At 36.4% G+C, this 18,733-nt stretch overlaps 1 protein-coding gene across 2 annotated transcripts in view; it reads right to left on the bottom strand.

Annotated features, from left to right (window-relative positions):
* Window positions 1–1,124: 1,124 nt before the first annotated feature.
* LOC107002762 (callose synthase 9) overlaps window positions 1,125–18,733 on the bottom strand; it is a 48,403-nt gene continuing 30,794 nt past the window's right edge. The window contains exons 26-51 of one of the 2 annotated variants that reach the window (XM_027916285.1): window positions 18,449–18,621; window positions 18,218–18,338; window positions 17,469–17,566; window positions 17,306–17,396; window positions 17,032–17,192; window positions 16,847–16,956; window positions 14,847–14,981; window positions 12,573–12,641; window positions 12,310–12,487; window positions 12,050–12,164; window positions 10,602–10,721; window positions 7,101–7,216; window positions 6,939–7,022; window positions 6,752–6,864; window positions 6,310–6,362; window positions 6,067–6,243; window positions 5,917–5,964; window positions 5,456–5,614; window positions 4,636–4,749; window positions 4,471–4,559; window positions 4,128–4,286; window positions 3,947–4,049; window positions 3,136–3,255; window positions 2,561–2,611; window positions 2,290–2,472; window positions 1,125–1,695 (exon numbers count right to left, since the gene is read on the bottom strand). In XM_027916285.1, coding sequence (XP_027772086.1) covers window positions 1,459–1,695; window positions 2,290–2,472; window positions 2,561–2,611; window positions 3,136–3,255; window positions 3,947–4,049; window positions 4,128–4,286; window positions 4,471–4,559; window positions 4,636–4,749; window positions 5,456–5,614; window positions 5,917–5,964; window positions 6,067–6,243; window positions 6,310–6,362; window positions 6,752–6,864; window positions 6,939–7,022; window positions 7,101–7,216; window positions 10,602–10,721; window positions 12,050–12,164; window positions 12,310–12,487; window positions 12,573–12,641; window positions 14,847–14,981; window positions 16,847–16,956; window positions 17,032–17,192; window positions 17,306–17,396; window positions 17,469–17,566; window positions 18,218–18,338; window positions 18,449–18,621 — 3,177 coding nt within the window. In that variant the 3' untranslated portion in view covers window positions 1,125–1,458. The remainder of the gene's footprint in view (window positions 1,696–2,289; window positions 2,473–2,560; window positions 2,612–3,135; window positions 3,256–3,946; window positions 4,050–4,127; window positions 4,287–4,470; window positions 4,560–4,635; window positions 4,750–5,455; window positions 5,615–5,916; window positions 5,965–6,066; window positions 6,244–6,309; window positions 6,363–6,751; window positions 6,865–6,938; window positions 7,023–7,100; window positions 7,217–10,601; window positions 10,722–12,049; window positions 12,165–12,309; window positions 12,488–12,572; window positions 12,642–14,846; window positions 14,982–16,846; window positions 16,957–17,031; window positions 17,193–17,305; window positions 17,397–17,468; window positions 17,567–18,217; window positions 18,339–18,448; window positions 18,622–18,733) is intronic. The other variant, XM_015200926.2, reaches the window with a different exon arrangement.

Here is an 18,733-nt window from a genome sequence, read left to right on the forward strand (position 1 = left end):
CTTGAAAATGGGTCGGAATGGCCGTGAGGACCAATTAGCTATATAGCCAAGGTCTCGACGGACATCCACAATATTTTTTTGGCATTTTTGACGTCGAAATCCGTATCACCCAAAAAATGGTGTGCTATAGCACACGAAAATCGATGAAATGGGGGTTCTGCGCGCTTCAGGACTCGTTTGACCTTTAAAATGGGTCGGACTGGCCGTGAGGGCTAACCGGATGCATAACCATGGTCTTGACGGACTTCCACAAAAAACTTCAGCATTTTTGACGTTGGAATCCGAATCACCCAAAAAAATGGTGTGTTATAGCACACGAATATCCATGAAATGGGGGTTCTGGGCGCTTCAGGGCTCGTTTGACCTTTAAAATGGGTCGGACTGGCTGTGAGGGCTAATCGGATGCATAGCCAAGGTCTTGACGGACGTCCACAAAATTTTTTGACATTTTTGACGTTGGAATCCGAATCACCAAAAAAATGGTGTGCTATATAGCACACGAAAATTGTCGAAATGGGTCAAACTGACCTTGAAAAGACATATTTTATCGATTTTCGTGAGTTATAACCCATGAATTTTTTTCGATACAGAAATCTCAAAACAAAATAGCCGAAATTTTTCATGGACGTTCATTAAAATCATAGAAATGAAACTAGTTCTTCTTGAGGGGAAAACGTTGCATTTTCAAGTTCAAACGACCCCCCAAGCAAACATAGATAGATTTTATCAATTTTTGTGTTATACCGCAAAAGAAATGGGCAAATTTTCAAGTTCAAACAAGCCTAAAACATGTAAAAGCAGATGTTGTCAATTTTCGTGCGTTATAATCTATTAAATTTTTGTGATCTGAAATTTCCAAAACGAAATGACTGAAATTTTCCATAGTCCATTAAAATGTTTACAATGTATCCAATTCATCCCAAGAAAAAAATAATCAAACGCATTTTCATGTTCCAACGAGCTTCAAAACAGGTAAACGCGATTGTTATGTCATTCGTACTGGACCCGCTGACTCTTAGGCATATCGAAGTTCGTAGGTTGAAATTTAGAATGGACTGATAAGTATGCTAGACAGAACACATACAAACAATAAATCTTTGACAATTTGTTGAGGACATAGGATATAAAAATAAGATCTAAATTCTTCCTCTCTTTTTTTTCCAACTGATTTAATACAAACAATAATGTTCAGTGCAATAATAATGAGGGATCATGTAGAGTCAAAATTATGATTTTACATATCTGAAAACTGTACATTAACAGATTTTACAATAATTACTAATAACATTAAGTACTCTACTAAAGGCTCCTAAATGTGACAGAACAATATGAACTACTCTTACTCTGTACAAGATCAGAGGAAGATGAAGCTTCTGAAGGAGGAATCATGTCACTTGGAATTTCGGAAAGTGAATCCTCTCTTTCAGATCCTAGCCTTGGTAGAACTTGTCAGAGAGATTATAAACCAGTGTTTGGATTGTTTCCAGCAAGGATAAGAGAGATCTCCAGCCCTCGACTGAACGCTTGGTTGAACATAAGCCGGGTTTGAAATGTTGAAATGAAGGGGAACCAAGAAAATAGCGCGATTGGGATGAAAATGAGCACACCCATACCAGCGTCAAACAGACGAGCAACTGAACGGAAAGACTTCCACATCCCCATTTTCTTGATTAGAGGCTTCCATGCTGCAGCAATCTGTCGAATGATGAAACATGCATATTTGCGGGAGATTAATACAGTCCAAAAGGGATAAAGAAAGACAAGATTTGTGTAAAATGTTTTCAGTGAACACTGTTGTATATTGTTCACTGCTTGGCAGGGGAACTTGAATTTATCCTACTTATAACTAGTATGATAGTTTCTTCACGAGAGTACAGGATGTCACGAATTGCAATCAGTAGAGATGCCAAACATATGAAACTACACTACAAAAGACTAAACTTTATCGAGTCTACCTCAAAACATCTCCACCAAGAGAGAAGCAAACAATATACAATGCTCTACACTCGCCAAAATACACATATAAAAGCTCAGTACAGGTACTAATTATGTAATGATGCCAACGCAGTTATCAAATTGAAACAAAGGGAAAGTTACTGATCCAGGCTTTAGATTTTGAACTTTATATTTGCTTCTTTGATCGTGCGAGAAATTCTAATATTAGTGAACTTTCCTGTCCTTTTCTAATAATTATATTACGCAAATGTTATCAATGTAATTAGTGTACCATAAGATATTTAATAAGCAAGAAGCAGCAGAAGACAGGACTTGAAGGAAAAGAGGACGTACTGAGAGAATTCCCCAACCAGTGGGTATGAATGCTAAGATGCATGCAAAGACATCCGTCACAGTAAGTTCGGTCAATACAACAGCAGCAGCTAAACCAGCAACAGCAAGCAAAAACGATAGGCCTTGGATAAAACGCAACAGCAACTGGAAATTAACTGATATTTTCTGGCTGAAAGTGAACACCTGTGGCATCACAAAATAATGGATCTCATTTTGACATCCTCAAACTCTATGAAAAAACTTAAAACAGGTCACAAAACTTGGTTCAAACCTTGAAGAGGAGTAAGATGACAGCAAATGCTACCCATGAAAAACCATACACCTGATAAACAATAAAGCCACAAGCACCAGCAGTCAGCCATCACTCGATAGACAGTTAATGATAGTCACATCAGAATGGATTGTACAGGAAGACAAAGCAGTGAGAGTAAACTGTATCTGGTTTCTATTGAACTGTACATGGTTATGTCTGGTGATTAATTAGATTGTAAGAACTAACAAAGAACTTTGTTCTCTCATCACTGACTGAGTGGTAGTGAAACTTGCCCCACAACATCAAATTTTATGAGCAGAACTTCTCTTAAGAATTTCTTTGGTTCTTCAGACATGTGGTAGATACAAAATCTGTGTGTATACTGAACATTTTACAATTTGATGACAACTAGGCCTTTCAAAAATAGATAATGGTTGGAATAAACTGGCTCCCTCAGTAAAGCAGGTATGTTTTAAAATATAGTCCCCCAAAAATACATCTCACTTATCAAGTCTTGAAATTCCAAATTTAGACAGATCGGAAAAAATTATAACAGAAACAAATAAAATTTAGGCAAAGAGTGACAGTAATACCGTTAAAGATGTATTTGTATCTTGAACATCTAACTTATAGACAATGCCGTATTGGAAAATAAAAAATCGTAAACTAAGAATGGTCTCCATCACCCTTCCTCCAAAGGTTCGAATATGAGCCTGTCAAAAAACACAAAGGTGTATCAAATTTTTTTTAGAAAAGAATGAATGATATAAGGAATTACCAACTAAAGCTACTAAACATTGACAGTTGAGGAAAAAAGCAGTCAATGTACTCAATTCAAAACGAAGAAATTATAAAGAACAATTCAAGGAATTAAATGCCTTGAGCACATATATGTATATATGCTTAAACATTACAAGAATTCCCATATCTAGTTCTGAAAATTTATATGCAGGGTCAAAAGCAAGAAAGGCAGACATAAATACAATCACAAAGGGGTTAAATGAATCCACTATAAGTTCGGCATTAATTAGGAAAAGCAAAAAATAAAATGGGAGAAGAGTCATGACACAACACTACCCATTTGAAGCTCTTACAATCAGTTGTTTATCTTAAAACTTTCACCAACTCATAATAAACCAATACATATTCTTGAAATATGCTTTGGAAACCTTGGGGATAATTTAATGAAGCATTCTGATTGCTAAATCGAGTCATCAATTGAATTTAAATTACTGACAGGGACTTGACATAGGTGGCAATGCCCAATTTAAAACATCTACTATCAGCAGTTTTGCACAATACTAGACTATCTATCATTACCTCTAATTCATTATTCCTTAGAGAACTGATGGAGAATAATCGTTAAGGTCAATAACCACATTCATATCAAAATATAGTTCATACCAGTTCTTCATCCCACCAAGCCTCCCAACTTTCTTCTCCTTTAACACCAATTCCACCTCTGTAAAGAAGCCAGTTGGTCCAATCACGGAAGTCTTCTACCGTCCTATAGAGGAACACAAGAATGATGAAATCAAACGTACAACTAAATATGAACCTCCAAACATAATAAAACATTACTTACTTCTGCCATTCAAATCCTGCTGGGTTAAACAAATATGGAGCAAAAAGCCAAGAAATAGCCAAGAACCAACTGCTAACAGTGAGAAGTATGTAGGATAAGGCACCACCCTCGTTGTAGCCGTAAGCAGCATATACCACCAACAAAAGCACAATTTCCATGCTGAAGGTCGAAGATTAGTATAACTTCCATTAGGACAGAAAAGAGCTATGATAAAAGATGACCATATAGAAGTGTGCACATGTGCGTGCATGCAATCACACCAACACACACACACACACACACACAAGGGCGTGACATTTCTGTACGCCGTATGCCTTACAGAGAGAGATAGAGAGAGAAATACCCCTTAACGAAATGACTGCGGGAGTAGAGCCTATAGTTCTCTGTAAACTTGATGTGTTTAACGACGAATCCCCTACCGGTTGCATGATACTGTTAACAAATATGATTTTCTGATTAGATTTACACAGAGAAATAAGAAATGAGTAGCATAAGAAGATGGACCTACCTTTGCACCACCATGTAGGATGGTTCGACCAAAGTAATGTGTCCTAGTGCCAAGGGAGAACGTGAAGAAGACAGTGCAAAGCTGAAACTGCATAGTGACAAAACCAACAACAGCCTGCAACGACAAGAATGATGCCAGTGAGAATAGAAAATGGACAGGCAGAGAGAGCCATGAAAAATGTCACAAAATATAGCACTAGATTTTAAATGTTAAAGACAACAAAACAGAATTAGCAGCAGCAATTGATGAATTCTTCATAGAGATCAGTTGCATTCTCCATGATATTTTTCTTTAACTACTGTAAAAAGTTTTAGCAGGAGACCTCTTTGTACAGATCAATTAGTTTCTCTTTAATTTTTAAAGCAGTTATGTGAAGAACAAGTGGGTTCAAGGCATTTCTCAAGAAAAATTCTTTCCACTCACAGAACATTAAGAAATCATCAAGAACACTACAGACACCAAAACACATTTTCCTTTTACATTAAATTTTTTTGACAAAAAAAATTGAAGTTGTCAAAACAGCATAGCTTTTGAGAGGATATTGATGGACCGATTAGTGGGAATAAGACAAAAAGCAGAAAAATATATCAACTTATAGCTAGGAAGGTAAAGTAGGTGCAGTAAACTAAGAGATGTTTTAAATGAAAGATAAGAAGCTAAGAAAATACTCAATGGTCACTGGAATAAATTTTTAACCATATCAAGACTCAAGTAATCAATCAATATTAGTCAATCATGAACTCGAACTCATTTGGTAAAGTAATAGAACTTCTTTAGGCATAATAGATCAAACTATGGCACGAGGAGCTAAGAAACATACCCTTAGGAAACCTTGTTCCAAAATGAAACCCAGAATCATAGGAACCGCTGTGAAAACACCAATCTGAAAAAGGAATTGTGCATTGAGAGCAGCACTAAGAGCAGTATTCTGTAATATATTAGCTCTATCCTGAATAGTTGCACCAACGCCAGATAATGCCTGGAGAAAAAATAGACAGCTTCAGAAAGAGGCAGAACATGTATATTAAATAAACATAATTTTTATATATCTAACAAAAGGTTCACATAATTTGGAAGAACAAGTTTATTTGCTCCAGAATTATCAAAATGCTAACTGCACCATGACAATAAAACTATTGCAAAGAAATAGGTCGACTAAATGAGTAACCTTAACTTACTCGGGAAGGCTAAACTGTGCAACCCTATCTTAATAGCATAAACATCTAGAGTTATAACTTGTACAAAATGTACCTCACAAGCTAAAAATCGTGCAGTACTTACCAGATATGCCTTGCCATAGAGAAAAGCATAAACACTAAGAACTGTCAACTGCACAAAAGTTTAAAGGGTCTGTTAGAGATACCATGCAATAAAGTCTTAGAGATCATAACTAACAATAGAGACTTATGGCATTAAAATGTGAATTCGTACCATTGTGCAGAAGTAATATCCGACAGTTGTAAAGTAGAACGATAACATTCTGAAGAAATCAAAGAGCTGGCCAAGCCTGTAAACGTCTCTGCTTAGAACTTGTTCACCATTACCACCAGCAACTTTGCCTTCAAACAACGCAATCTGATTGAGTCCAACATCTCGTCCCTTGCCAACCTGCATGGTCATAGTTTAGGCACTGCAATCATCTGTATTCGAAGACAGAGGTTGGAAAAAATATACCTGGATGTACTCATGGTGAGTAATATTTCCCTGCCGTAGCGTTGAACTAAACCCTGCATTTATACTTGCAAGTATTTAGAATGTCTGGCCAAACATAAAGAATCTAGTTATTTTGAGGTGTTCTTTGGCTGATCTTTCTAAATAGTGCTTCTGAGTGTCACGTTAAGAAAAAGACTAGAAAAGATTTACTTTATAATTATATTTAAATACACAACTAACATGTAGCTGGTTAAAGATTTAAGAGAAATGAACCAAAAGTACGGACACAGTCCAAACAAGACGACCCAAGCTGAGAATAAGTACGCTAGCAGCAGAGAAGAATCATTGATTTACACTAATCCAGGAGATATCCTCTTCTGTGAGGAAGCTTCTAACCAAGAGGACGTAAAATGGATATGCACAACGTGCATGCCAGTGGAGTATTCAGGAGCAAATCGGTTACCTGCAAAGATGTCTTCACTGATATTAATCACACGTGAGGCTTTGCTAATACCACCTCGAGTAATATGGAAAATTCTGTCAAAGACGTCTGGATGTCCATAGTGCATACGAACTCTGAAGAATTTCACAATCTGTCACAAATTGACTCCCGTGCAATAAAAATATCATCATTAGAAATGCCTACTCACTTCAAAGGATTTGCCAGAACACGTTGGCCCATGGTCACAAAGCTAGCTTCTTGGTTAGACATGAAGGACGCCAATGAAGAAACACTGAAACATAAAACCCATATAAGATGGCTGTTCAGAAAACACAATGACACAAGCATATTTCATCAGATTCAAAATTACCTGCCAGTGAACACATGCTCCCTAACACCGAGAATTGTAGGAAGATGAACGCCATAATCTTGGAAGAACTCCTCAAGAAGATTTCTCACCTTCAGAGCCTCTTCAAAATAATTATCCTGTGGTAGATCAAAACATAGTGAGAGGTCGAGGTAAGATTGGATACATCAAAATGAAATGGAGTCTCACTTGTTCTGTTACTGGTAATATAAATATGTAACTCGCCTCCGACAATCAATGATGAAAGGTTGGCTTATTTATCTGTGTGACTGGGAAAATCTATGAAGGCTAAGAGAAGCAACTAAAACATACAAAATAATAAAAACAATAAAGAGAGAAGAAACTAGAAAGCTTGCTCGCAAAATTTGCAACATCGCAGTATCAATGTGCAATCAAATTGCAAAACAAAATACAATATAAAGCAAGATAAAACTGTAACACTAAGAAGATACTATGAATGATAAAATGTGAATATCATTTGACAAATAACAAGATAGAGAGACCATTTGAGAGGTGTACAACAAGCTGATACAATCAATACATTCATAAACAAAGATTTTATAATCACAATAAATTACTCAAATAGTTGTCAAAAAAGATAAGTTTCTAATTACGACTGTACAGAGTAATTAGAAGCGACCAAATAAAAACATCCGGATGAAGATAGTTGGGGTCAGTTAGATTACTCATTAATATATAAAAGGTAAACATACGAATAAATAACTGGCCCAAGGTGCTGAAGTACAGAGGGCACACTAGAAGACTAAAAAATGGGATGTGGAGAGGTAAGCAGAGGGTAAGGGGGGAAGGATCTGTGGTTAAAGGGTGAAATTACAAGTACTAAAGCAAGGAAATTAGTGTGTAGGGCTGTTGGGAAGAAGTTGTTGTTGTAGGATAAATCAGAGATCTAAGCTGTGAGTTGTGTATTGTATGTGCTCAAATTTTAGGTGAAAACTAGTCATCAACAAGCATCTCCAGCAAATATGGGACATGGAAGCAAGACCAAAAGTTCTCCGTGTTTTATGTTGTACTTAAGATCACAACCCTTCCCCCCACCCCAGAAAAGATCCAAATTGAAGGTAAGATAATTTAACAACACATTTTTAGGACCAAAAGTAGTCTTCAATTTTAGGTAAAAGTTCGAATTTTTCTAATTTTCTCCCTCACATGTAATAAGATTCACAACAGAATGTGCACGATTTGATAAAGTTTCCAGTGCTGGTCAGGGGAAGAACAATTAGCAACCATGTTACCAAAGACATGTTCAAGGAGTAGGAAGGCAGCTCGCACGGTGAGTTCACGAGAATTTGATTCAACGAAACACTGACATACCTAAGAGAGCTCACTGGTGAACTCCCCACCTTCCACCAGGTAGGTGGAAAGTTCGATCTCATAGTAATCCCCTTCAATATTTCCCTCCCCCTCCCCTGTGAGGTAATAAAATATTTGGAAAAAAAAAAAGGGACACGATCAGAGTGTGTAGCACAAAACAATGTATACTTCTACAGGTTTAGAGATTGAAACTAGAGTACTGGCAGAACAAAAGTTCTGAAAATATTAGCAATAATTTTAGGTTTCAAACCTTTACTTACCACTTTGATAAGCCTAACATATGGATTGGGAAGGGAATTAAGTTAGCCAAGTGTTTTGGAGCATCAAAAGCAATAGTGTCAGCTTATCCAGTAGTTTCTTATAAAATTACCAAATGTTTGACCAGATGTCATGTTTGTGTAGAAATTCTATGATATTTTGAGATTAATTCTTCAGAAAAAATTAGCAGCAAAGTATCAACTGACAAGAAGTTCAGCCTTATAACAAAAGTTAAAACATAGGTATGTTGCCCATCAGCCATAACTTCTAACTTTTGCCCATAACACAGACGTTCAGGACATTTTATGACAGTGTACTTGCTCAATTGACTAGAAGTTCTGCCTTATAGGAAAAAGTTAGAACTTAGGTATGTTACCCATCAAGCATAAATTCTAAATTTTGCCGTAAGGCAAATGTTCAGGATATTTACTGAGAACTTATGCCTGATGGGCAACGTAAATTCTTCCAAACAACTTTTTTTCAAGTTAAGGTCATATCTTAAAGATTTTACTAAGCAGGGACAAAATTTCAAGGTCGAACACGTAATATCCTCAGCGGAAAGCTCAAGAAGCAAGTTACGTGCACCAGAAGTAAGCTAAAATACTGCCAAAAGATTCCATGATACAGATACCACTCATGTATTCGCAAATAACCTAGACCATAACATAACAAAATCGTCGGGGAATCCTAGCATTTATCGCTGTTGATTAGACCCCTCCTTGCCCTTGGAAGGGAATAGGAAATGTGCTAGATTCCAACATAAGTGAGTGGGCGAGGACTTGATATAACTACTATAATTTGTAGGCGAGAAAATTACTTACAGTGCAACTACCAGCAACATATTTATTAGAGAGAAGCATCACTTTCACACAATTTTCCTGCCATTGTGTCATTCTGTCAGCATTGTGCACAAACCAGTACCACTGGGACACACCTCACAATTGTGTGAATCAGCTCAAGAAAGCCAACTACCGGAAAGTGCTTCACACACCTCATGCGCTGCCACCTGCACCTACCTTTTGATGTCATGAGGCAACACCTGTGGTTTTTTATGACCACTCTCTTCACACAGTTGAGTCACATTCCGACATCACCCATTCAGGTTTCTCTACATACAACTTCCCCACCAGGCAGTCACCTTTCGTGGATAGGTTTCACTGTTTCTGGAGAGTTTCCTATTTCTGATTGATTTTGTTGTATTGTTGGGACTCAATATCAGAATCAGATCCAACCCAATTCTTTGCTCACCGGATGTTGGGATCTATATTATGTTGTTCATGCTCTAGTTGCTAGCACTGGCGTGCGAGGGTGGTAGATTCCCACATCAGTATAGGATGGCGAACTTTGTCTCCTTATATGGTATTAGGCAATACTCACCTCATGAGCTAGCGTTTGGGGTTGTTGTTATGTTAAAGGTTCATTTCTTATAAATATGTATTATTTTAAAAGAAAAATAAAGGTAGAAAATTAAATGATTCTCAGATTTTGATAAAGGGCTGAACTAGGTACTTCAAAGAGTTGATAACAAAATTATTCTGTATTCCGCACTTCATTTCACCATTATACTCACTGTGGAAGGGTTTTCTTCAACATAAAACCAACATATCACTTAATAATTGGAGCATATCTCCCTTCCCTGCTTGGTCTGTTTTTATTCGGAACCCAGTTTCACCACTCTATCTCACTATGGCCACCCTGCTGGAGAAGATTAGGCTCTAGTTAGGACTTACATATGAACACTACCCCCACCCCCACCCCTTTGTTAGAATCCACCCTATAGTTTCTTTAGTAAATAGGGATCATCACCTATTTATTGGAAGCCAAAAAAACTCAAGAGGGCAAAAATGGTCATATACAAGAGGTATACCAAAAGGTACAGACTAACAGTCAACAAAACATTAAATGCTTGGCTACCTGGTTCATGTCAATTGTTTGCACTGCATTTCCACGCGTAAAGACAATGGCATGATTTTGATTTTCAGGTTTTCCTTCACCAAGTTTAGGATTTCCAGGCAATTTAATTGAGTAGATTTCCTGTACTCATGTAGAAAAGAACAAGCAAGTACAAGCGTTACAATTTTGAATGTACAAGGCAAAAGTCCGAACACTGAAAATGATATCTTATCAAATACAAATTCAGAATATCATACTACCTCTTTTTTTTATAATCAAAACAGTTCCAGAAAAAAAAAATTATATTACTCTACTTAAAATTCCTGCAAATGGCTGAGGAAAGCACCAATCAGAAAACAGCACCTCTCATCTTACTCATTGCCTCGCATGGTACCTCTAATCCTACGTTTGGTTGTGTTATTACTAGAATTAAGAAGACAACAGTTATAGCAAACTCTTACAACTGCAATTCACATTCTTAAGTTATTGTTTATGACCATTTATCACTACTTTATGACCATTTATTATAGCCAACACTTGTCACAAAAAGACAGACTTTTATGCACAAGTGCCAATGACCATGCAAGTGATTCATTTTGCTTCCCTTTTCCTACTAGCATCAAATTTGTCTAGTTTAGAACCCGAAATTCACCCTCAAAGGAGGAATATCCTCGTTGTAGATCCAATAGGTGATGGAGAACCTGTAGATGTAAGCTTCTGTGGTGTCTATGGGAGGCTTCCATTTAATTCTTTGCAAATGTAGAACTTAACCCATGAGATTTCATTTAGCCCACTTATGTTGCCCCTTGACATCCAAAACGATTAGAGACCACAAGCACCGAGACAACATATTTTGCTTGTACACTTCCAACAAACTCCAACTATTGTTACCGTTTGGAATAGCTTGAGTTGAAAAGGTCCAAGGCAATACTTAAAAGACCTTTTTTTTCATTACACAACTTGAAGAACTGAACAGATACAGGCTGAGATATACTCATTCTAATTTCTTGGGGCGTAGAAAGTTGTAATAACCAAAAAAGGACTTCTAGGACTATCAAACCCAGGACCCAACTTATAAAACCACTTACTTCCTTTTCCCATGTATGTAGGACATTTTTAGTTTGAGATGCAACACAGCTCCATTTCCCCATGTTGACATTTTAGAACCTCAACACAAGGAAGAAAAATTGCAAATATAGCAAAAGCCTAACAGGACTAAACAGCACTAGTAAGAGAAGACCCAGCTTCATTCAGATTATGCTTCGAATTCTGAAAAGCTGATGCAATTTTTTGAATAATTTACTTTAAATTCCAAAGCAGAAACAGTTGCATATTTTGTACCACTATTTACGTATATTACATGCTGAAAAAAAAAAGAACAAATTTTTAAGTGACGACTAAATAGAAAAAGCATTATGGAAATGAATAAATGCCCTTGAGCCGATTTTAGAGCAGAAAAAGAATGGCACCTTATCTTTGCCATTGATGTCAGCCTTTACTAGCTTTGAGATATATTCCTTATTCACCTTCCCTTCTTTAAGAGTTTCAACCTCATCAATGAAAGCAACTCGAAGAGCCTCATTTCTACAATGAAAGTCGATCCCAAAGTCAGCTAAGCGGTTTTGACATCAGCTCTGAAACAGTATATACTCTTCTTCTTTTTTCTGAATTAAGGTAAAAATATAATCTATCATTTACATTCATTAATAACTAAATGAACAAATATCACCTTTGCATTAGTAACGCAATATCTGCAGCCTCGGGTTTTTGCTCTTCTTTCTGTTTCCCATATATCTGGCATGTGACAACATACGTAAATTTCAGATCTGCCTGTGCTCTTGATTCAGGAGACAAGTCAAATCCTTGAGTATCCGTAATTTCATTTCGTGTAGTTCCTGCTTCAGTATCTAACAAAGTACAGAAGATGAGATCTGGTGAAGGAAAAAAAATCAAACAAATAATTTGTTGTTTTGGGTTTTCAGAAAAGCAAACCTCCAGTAATCATCCCTTCCAAATACGATTGAAGCATTAGTGCTTTCCTGTAGTACATCATTCCACGAACTGCAAAACTCCAGAAAGGTTGTGTAAGGGAAAGAAATTTATACGAAAAACAAGCAGGTATCCAACATTATCCAGGAAAGGAAAGCATGAGAACCTACCTAGCACAAGCATGCACACAGGATATGCCCAGTAAGTAACTGTAAGCATTTTTTGGTGATCTTACCATTTTTAGGGCTTTTGTCTTTTCTGATACACTGAACATCCTAAACTTCCACTCCTAAAAGTTCGCCCCAGCAGCCCATCGTTAACTTTTCTATCACAAGAGACAGAAACTTCAACTTCAACTTCTTCTTCTAAAGCAGCCCTCTCCCTTCCCATACTTTATCAGAAATTTAAGTGGGCGTTTGGCCATGAAAATTGAATATCCTTCACTTCATTTGAAGTTTAAAAAGTTGAAGTTGCGTTAAGCCATACTTTTTGCAAAGAATATTTAGAATTTGAATGTACTTCTTCTAATATAGTTTACAACCCACCCACTCATTTCTAAAAGCTAGCAAAATCACCGACTTGAAAAATTTACCTGAAACATACAATCAAATCTTCTCTAAAAGAGTAATATCTCAAAATAGATAGTTACATAAGGTCATAGATTGCTACTACATAATATTACAAAAATTTTCCTTTTATCTGGATTTTTGAAACTGGAATAATGTGTAGTTATAATTTTTTCAAATAACATTTGGTGTTCGAAGTTATCCTAAAAAACATGAAATATAATTTAAATAGAGCCATTTTTATAGAAAACAAAAGATTTAGGTAAAATTTGAAAAGAAAACTATAGTGGAAGTGTAAAAACTGAAAGTGAAAACAAGGTTTTGGGTGTTCTTCAAATTTCAAATACAACATCAAGTTAGATTCACAATTTTCATGACAAAACGCCAATTTTCAAACTAAGTGAAATAAATCCAGTAAAAAGTGAATGATTGTCATGGCCAAGTCTTCCATTTTACATTATAAATATATTTTCAAGATTTCTCTGGTCCTAATCATGTCATAGTCATTCATCTCTCAAGTAAGATCACTCTTTTTTTCCATATAAATTCAAACAGTATAATCTTATGCTCACCCTTTGTTGAACACCTTCAATTTATCCTTTCTTTTATTTTAAATAATTTGTTCTAATCTTCTTTCTTCTTTCTTCTTTCTTTTTTTCGATGAAACTGGAAATGTTAACAATTTGTTCAAATCATCCAGAACATCTAGTATAATTTGCATAATTTGTATCATCCATGCTTTTGCAGAAAGATTTAAGTAAAAAGACTTCCATCTAAAATCAACTGAAATTTCTTCATATATTTATTTTTGTCTCTAGTAGCATAGTATAGGCCAATGGTTCCTTCCTTTCATTTTACTGGGTGTCAAGGTTTTGTTTTTTACTCGGAATAGCGCAATAAGAGAAATACCGGCAATGACGTCCCTACTTTCATTTTTCTCTCTTTTTTCCATTCCAGTTGTGACTACGAAAAACTTTCTACCAATAAAACTGATTGATGTAATCATCTTTTTTGGACAAAGTATTGAATCAAATGATAGTGCCATAACACTGAGAAAGGAGAATAATTGCTGAAAGTGGGCTGCGGGGAGAGGAAGGGTGGTTTCTGAAAATCTTTCATGAATTTGAGTCCTGGACACTTGCCTGAGTAATAAAGGATACTGGTATTTTATCTTATGTATCGAACTACAAGTAAGCTTGGGATTTTCAGCTCGGTCTGTGTGTGCTTGCTTACATTGGGGGTCTCAAGTCTGAATAAAGGCCCTATACAGTGGATGGAATCCTCCTAAAAGAGGTTAGAGTGGAAGTTCCCACCCCTTAAGGTGCCAAACAAATGACTACTCAAATCCGAGTTTTGAGCAAAAAGATTCCATTGACAAGTAAAAAGTGGGCCAGCAAACGTAAACTTGTCAATCCATGGTGAATCCACATAACACACTAGCTTGGATTGACGTGTAGTTATTGTAGTAGTAGCATCAAAGTAGAAGTCTTGCAAAGAGTAAGACAGACCAAGTAGACAGCTTGATCCTTGATATTTTAAGTACAAAGTAAAAATAAATAATCTGTCCAAAACCTAAAACAGGTAAGAATAAATTTGAGGTAACACCTAAACGCCATTCCTCAGGTACAGGATGCAGTCACAGGTGTAGTATTAAACATTGAAGGATACAGCATATACTACAAATTTTAGAAGAGAGCAGAGAAATAAGTACCAGTTCTGGCCAATGTTTGCCCACGGTATGAAGCCCAGAACCTAAGTTCAAGAATGTCATTTGGATTATCATTAAGTTCTTTCTCTGAGATGTTCTCATCGCGACCTATTCGTGCAAGAAAGTTTTTCCATTCATCTGCAGCCAACAATTTCTTTTTCCTCTCAGTGAAACGACAACAAGGAGACTATCATTCAAATGTAACTTCTAAAGACTATAAGTCAACTAAATCAAGAAACAGTCATAACTGCAGCAAAATGTGGTATTCAAACAAAGGGAATGCCTACAATGAAATCATCCTGAAGACACTTAAAAGAATCTGAAACAACATTCTAACTACATGTCACCAACTAATCAGAGATTGACCAACAATTAGCTGTAGATTATTAGTTGAGGATGTATGCTTACAACACTGAATACATATCACCAACGAGCATTGTTCGTCTTCTTCTCTGTTTCCAGAGATTCATTATAAGGGATACTAAAGTTTCATAGAGCTAACAACCAAGAAGAGTATGTCAGGAAGGACATAGGTAAAACACCACAACAATAACAAAATGCCCAGTGTGACCCCACGAGTGCGTCTGCGGAGGATGGGGTGTATGTGTACCTTAGCCCTACCTTGTGTGAGGTAGAGAGGTTGTTCCCGATAGACCCTCGGCTCAAGGAAATCTATTTTTAAAACAGAATTGACAAATACAAGAGTAAAAGCTATGGTGAAAATACTGCAGAATTTAAGAATATTTGACAGCAATAATTGTAAATATAACCAAAGTAAAAGAAATAACAGTAGTAATACAATTGAAGAATAAGATAATAATAAAATAATATTGATGATAATGCTAAGTAACAGACAAGGTGCTCAATGCTAGACCCATGCTCTCCGACGGGAAGAGAGAAATCGCCTGATTACCTACTAACCCTCAACCCTAATCCTCGATCTCTATGTTTTCCTATCTACAGTCATGTCCTTGGTGAGCTGAAGATGTTTCATGTCATGTCATGTCTAATCACCTCTCCCCAATTCTGCGTTGCCTTGACATAGGCAAACACCGAATGAGCTAATACAAGTGTTCCTTAGACAGTGTCACTCAGTATTCCCTGCCAGAAACCCTTGTTTATGGCTAGATCTTCAATGGAATGAGAATAGAATCAATGAGACATATTATGGATGTTAGATTTCATGTTTTTTGGTAAGGATATTAGGTTGAATGTCAATTTCCATTACTCGGGCATTTCCTTTACAAAATCTGTTTTGAAAAATGTTGTCATTGTTGTTGTAGACATTTCCTCTATACTAACAAATCAGAAAGAAAGAGAGAGTCATATAATAACATGCATATCCTTCATAGCAAAGGATACAGAAACCGGAGTCATGGACCATGTAGGTTCAAACATGACCCAAAGATTCAACGAAGAAAATTACTCGGACAAAAGACCATCAGGACATGCTTTTATCCTTCAATATGGTTTCTTACGTGGCCTAAAATATAACACTAGAAGTGTTAATCCAGACAAACAAAAGTTATCAAAATACCAACAAATATAGTTCCAATCCAACATAACATTGCAGGATATGAAAGAACTGTAAAATAAGCATTTTCCTAGGAAAGGATGCAAGTCAATTTATTCTTAACATCTTGGAGCTCGATACAATTTGCATTTTCATCTCAGAATTAGCGATTTTAAAGTTGACTTTCAAATACTCTACGAAGACACGTGAGATGAACACTAAGAACAAAATTCACCAAAAGAGAAGAAAATTTAGGACACTAAGATTGATAAAAACAAGCAGTTAAGCAGTGTCAATTAACTAGAAAAGGGGAAAAGGGAAACACTACTTTTGGGATCAAAAGTAATGAGTTATATTAATAGTTTAAAATCTCAGCACAATTTTTTTTTTCAATCAGTTAAATGAACAGCAGAGAAATAAGATCAAGTGATGTGAATGGATAATACCATATATTTCTTCCTAATGCTTTGCACAAAGAAACAATGATTACCTGGGTATATTTTCTGGAGGTAAAACAGAATAGAAATTCCATCTTCATTTTTCTTAAGGAGTTCTGACATGCTGTAAAGAACAGTTTCTGAATAATATGGGGTGAACACGCTGCAAGAGTAAAAATTTATCACACAAAGGGTCTGAAGATAGTTAAATAAACAGTGACAATGTGAAAGAACAGACCTGAAGGATAGCATCTCACGGACAGGTCGTGCTACAGGCATCTCCATGAAAAGGGAATTGGTGAAGAACTCTAACCGACGCCTAGCTTCAAGATTCTTGGGTATGTTGGCAGCAGATTCTTTAATAGTTAGGAGAGAATAAAGTCTTTTAATCAGTTCCATCTGCATATATTTAGTGCATTTTTAGGAAACTTACTGAGCTCAAAGGAAAAGGAGCAGAGATGTGACAGAAAAAAAACTAACGAAATGGAAAAGGAAACCAGATGCAAGCCTACCAACTCAGCATCTCTCGGCCACTTTAACTTTGAGAACAACCGGCCTTCATTCCTTGCTTTTGACAAAGTGTTCCATGTTTCAATGTGGTCTCTGAAATGATATTATAGTAATTATGCACCACACTCAAGAGTATAATAATCCCAGAAATATGATATGAAATACCTCATGTTGAAGCGAAGGACATCAAGTCGCAGAACATCATACAGATCTTGAATAGCTTTAACAGCCCCAGTTTCAAGCTCTGGTGTATGCTCCTTTTTCTACGTAAGAGTATTTTAACAGATCATAAACAAAATGGCAGGATGATAAATATTCATTCAGTCCTTTAAAAACCGACAATGAAAGAGAAATCCTCTCAACTGAAATAAGAGGTCACCGAACAATGGATGCAAAAGAACAGTAAAGAAAACAAAATGCATGTAACCAATGCAGTTTTCTGATATGGAATTGGAAAAAGAAGTATGCATCACCTATTGAAAGGTCTCTGTGTATGAAAAGACGTACCATGAACATGTGGATACGAGAGCGTTCAAATTCATTAATTTCATCTTAAATACAATGAAGAAAGAGGATGTAAGTGAGGGGATGAGGGGCCTGGCGTGCAGCGGTAGAAGACTTGAGATGAGCAGCAGACACTCGGAAGTCACAGAAGATGCACAAGGGAGACCCTAGATTTCAGTCCTTTGACCATTCTAAGGGAACATGTTTGCTAAATCTGTCAACCGACTGCCTCTTAGATGGCGCTAAAGCAGATCACTGATTTTCAAACTTTGTGCCGACAGAAGTTCAATACTATCTAGTCTCCAGTGTTAGTGATGATAAGGATACCGGGAAATAGAAAATTTCAAAAGAACGAAGCAGACCTTATGTTCTTAAGTATAAAAATTATCAAACTTGAAAAGAACAAGTACCAGTATTCCCATTAGTGCAGTTACTTTCTGAATCACCAGTGGCAACTTATTCATATCAACGTCCACATTAATGCTCCTTTTAGATATGCTCCCACGAATATCCTCATATATACGTTCAACCCTAACATAGTAGACAAAACAAAGAATATAAACTGACTATGCATAACTCTAAATAACAGTTAATTGTGAGTTCAAAAAAACAGAGCGACTCCGAAGGGTTAGAAATCTTACCACTTCTTTCCTTCATCATTTCCTTCATCATCTAATATGGATGTAAGAACAAACTTGATGGCGTAATAGCACTCTTCAACCGCATATATCATGTAATCATCCCTTGAAATCCTATCCCATAACTCATCTTGTGAGTCTTTACTCTCCACAGCTATATCTTTTGCAAGAAATATCTGCACATTCAGCATAAATGTAAAGATATATAGCCTTCAACATGACAGTTGACCGCATAGATCACATTTTGCATCAAGAAAAATGGAAACACAAGAAATTGTCTGCACTCTA

The sequence above is a fragment of the Solanum pennellii genome, chromosome 1 (genome assembly GCF_001406875.1).
Source record: "Solanum pennellii chromosome 1, SPENNV200".
NCBI lineage: Eukaryota > Viridiplantae > Streptophyta > Magnoliopsida > Solanales > Solanaceae > Solanum > Solanum pennellii.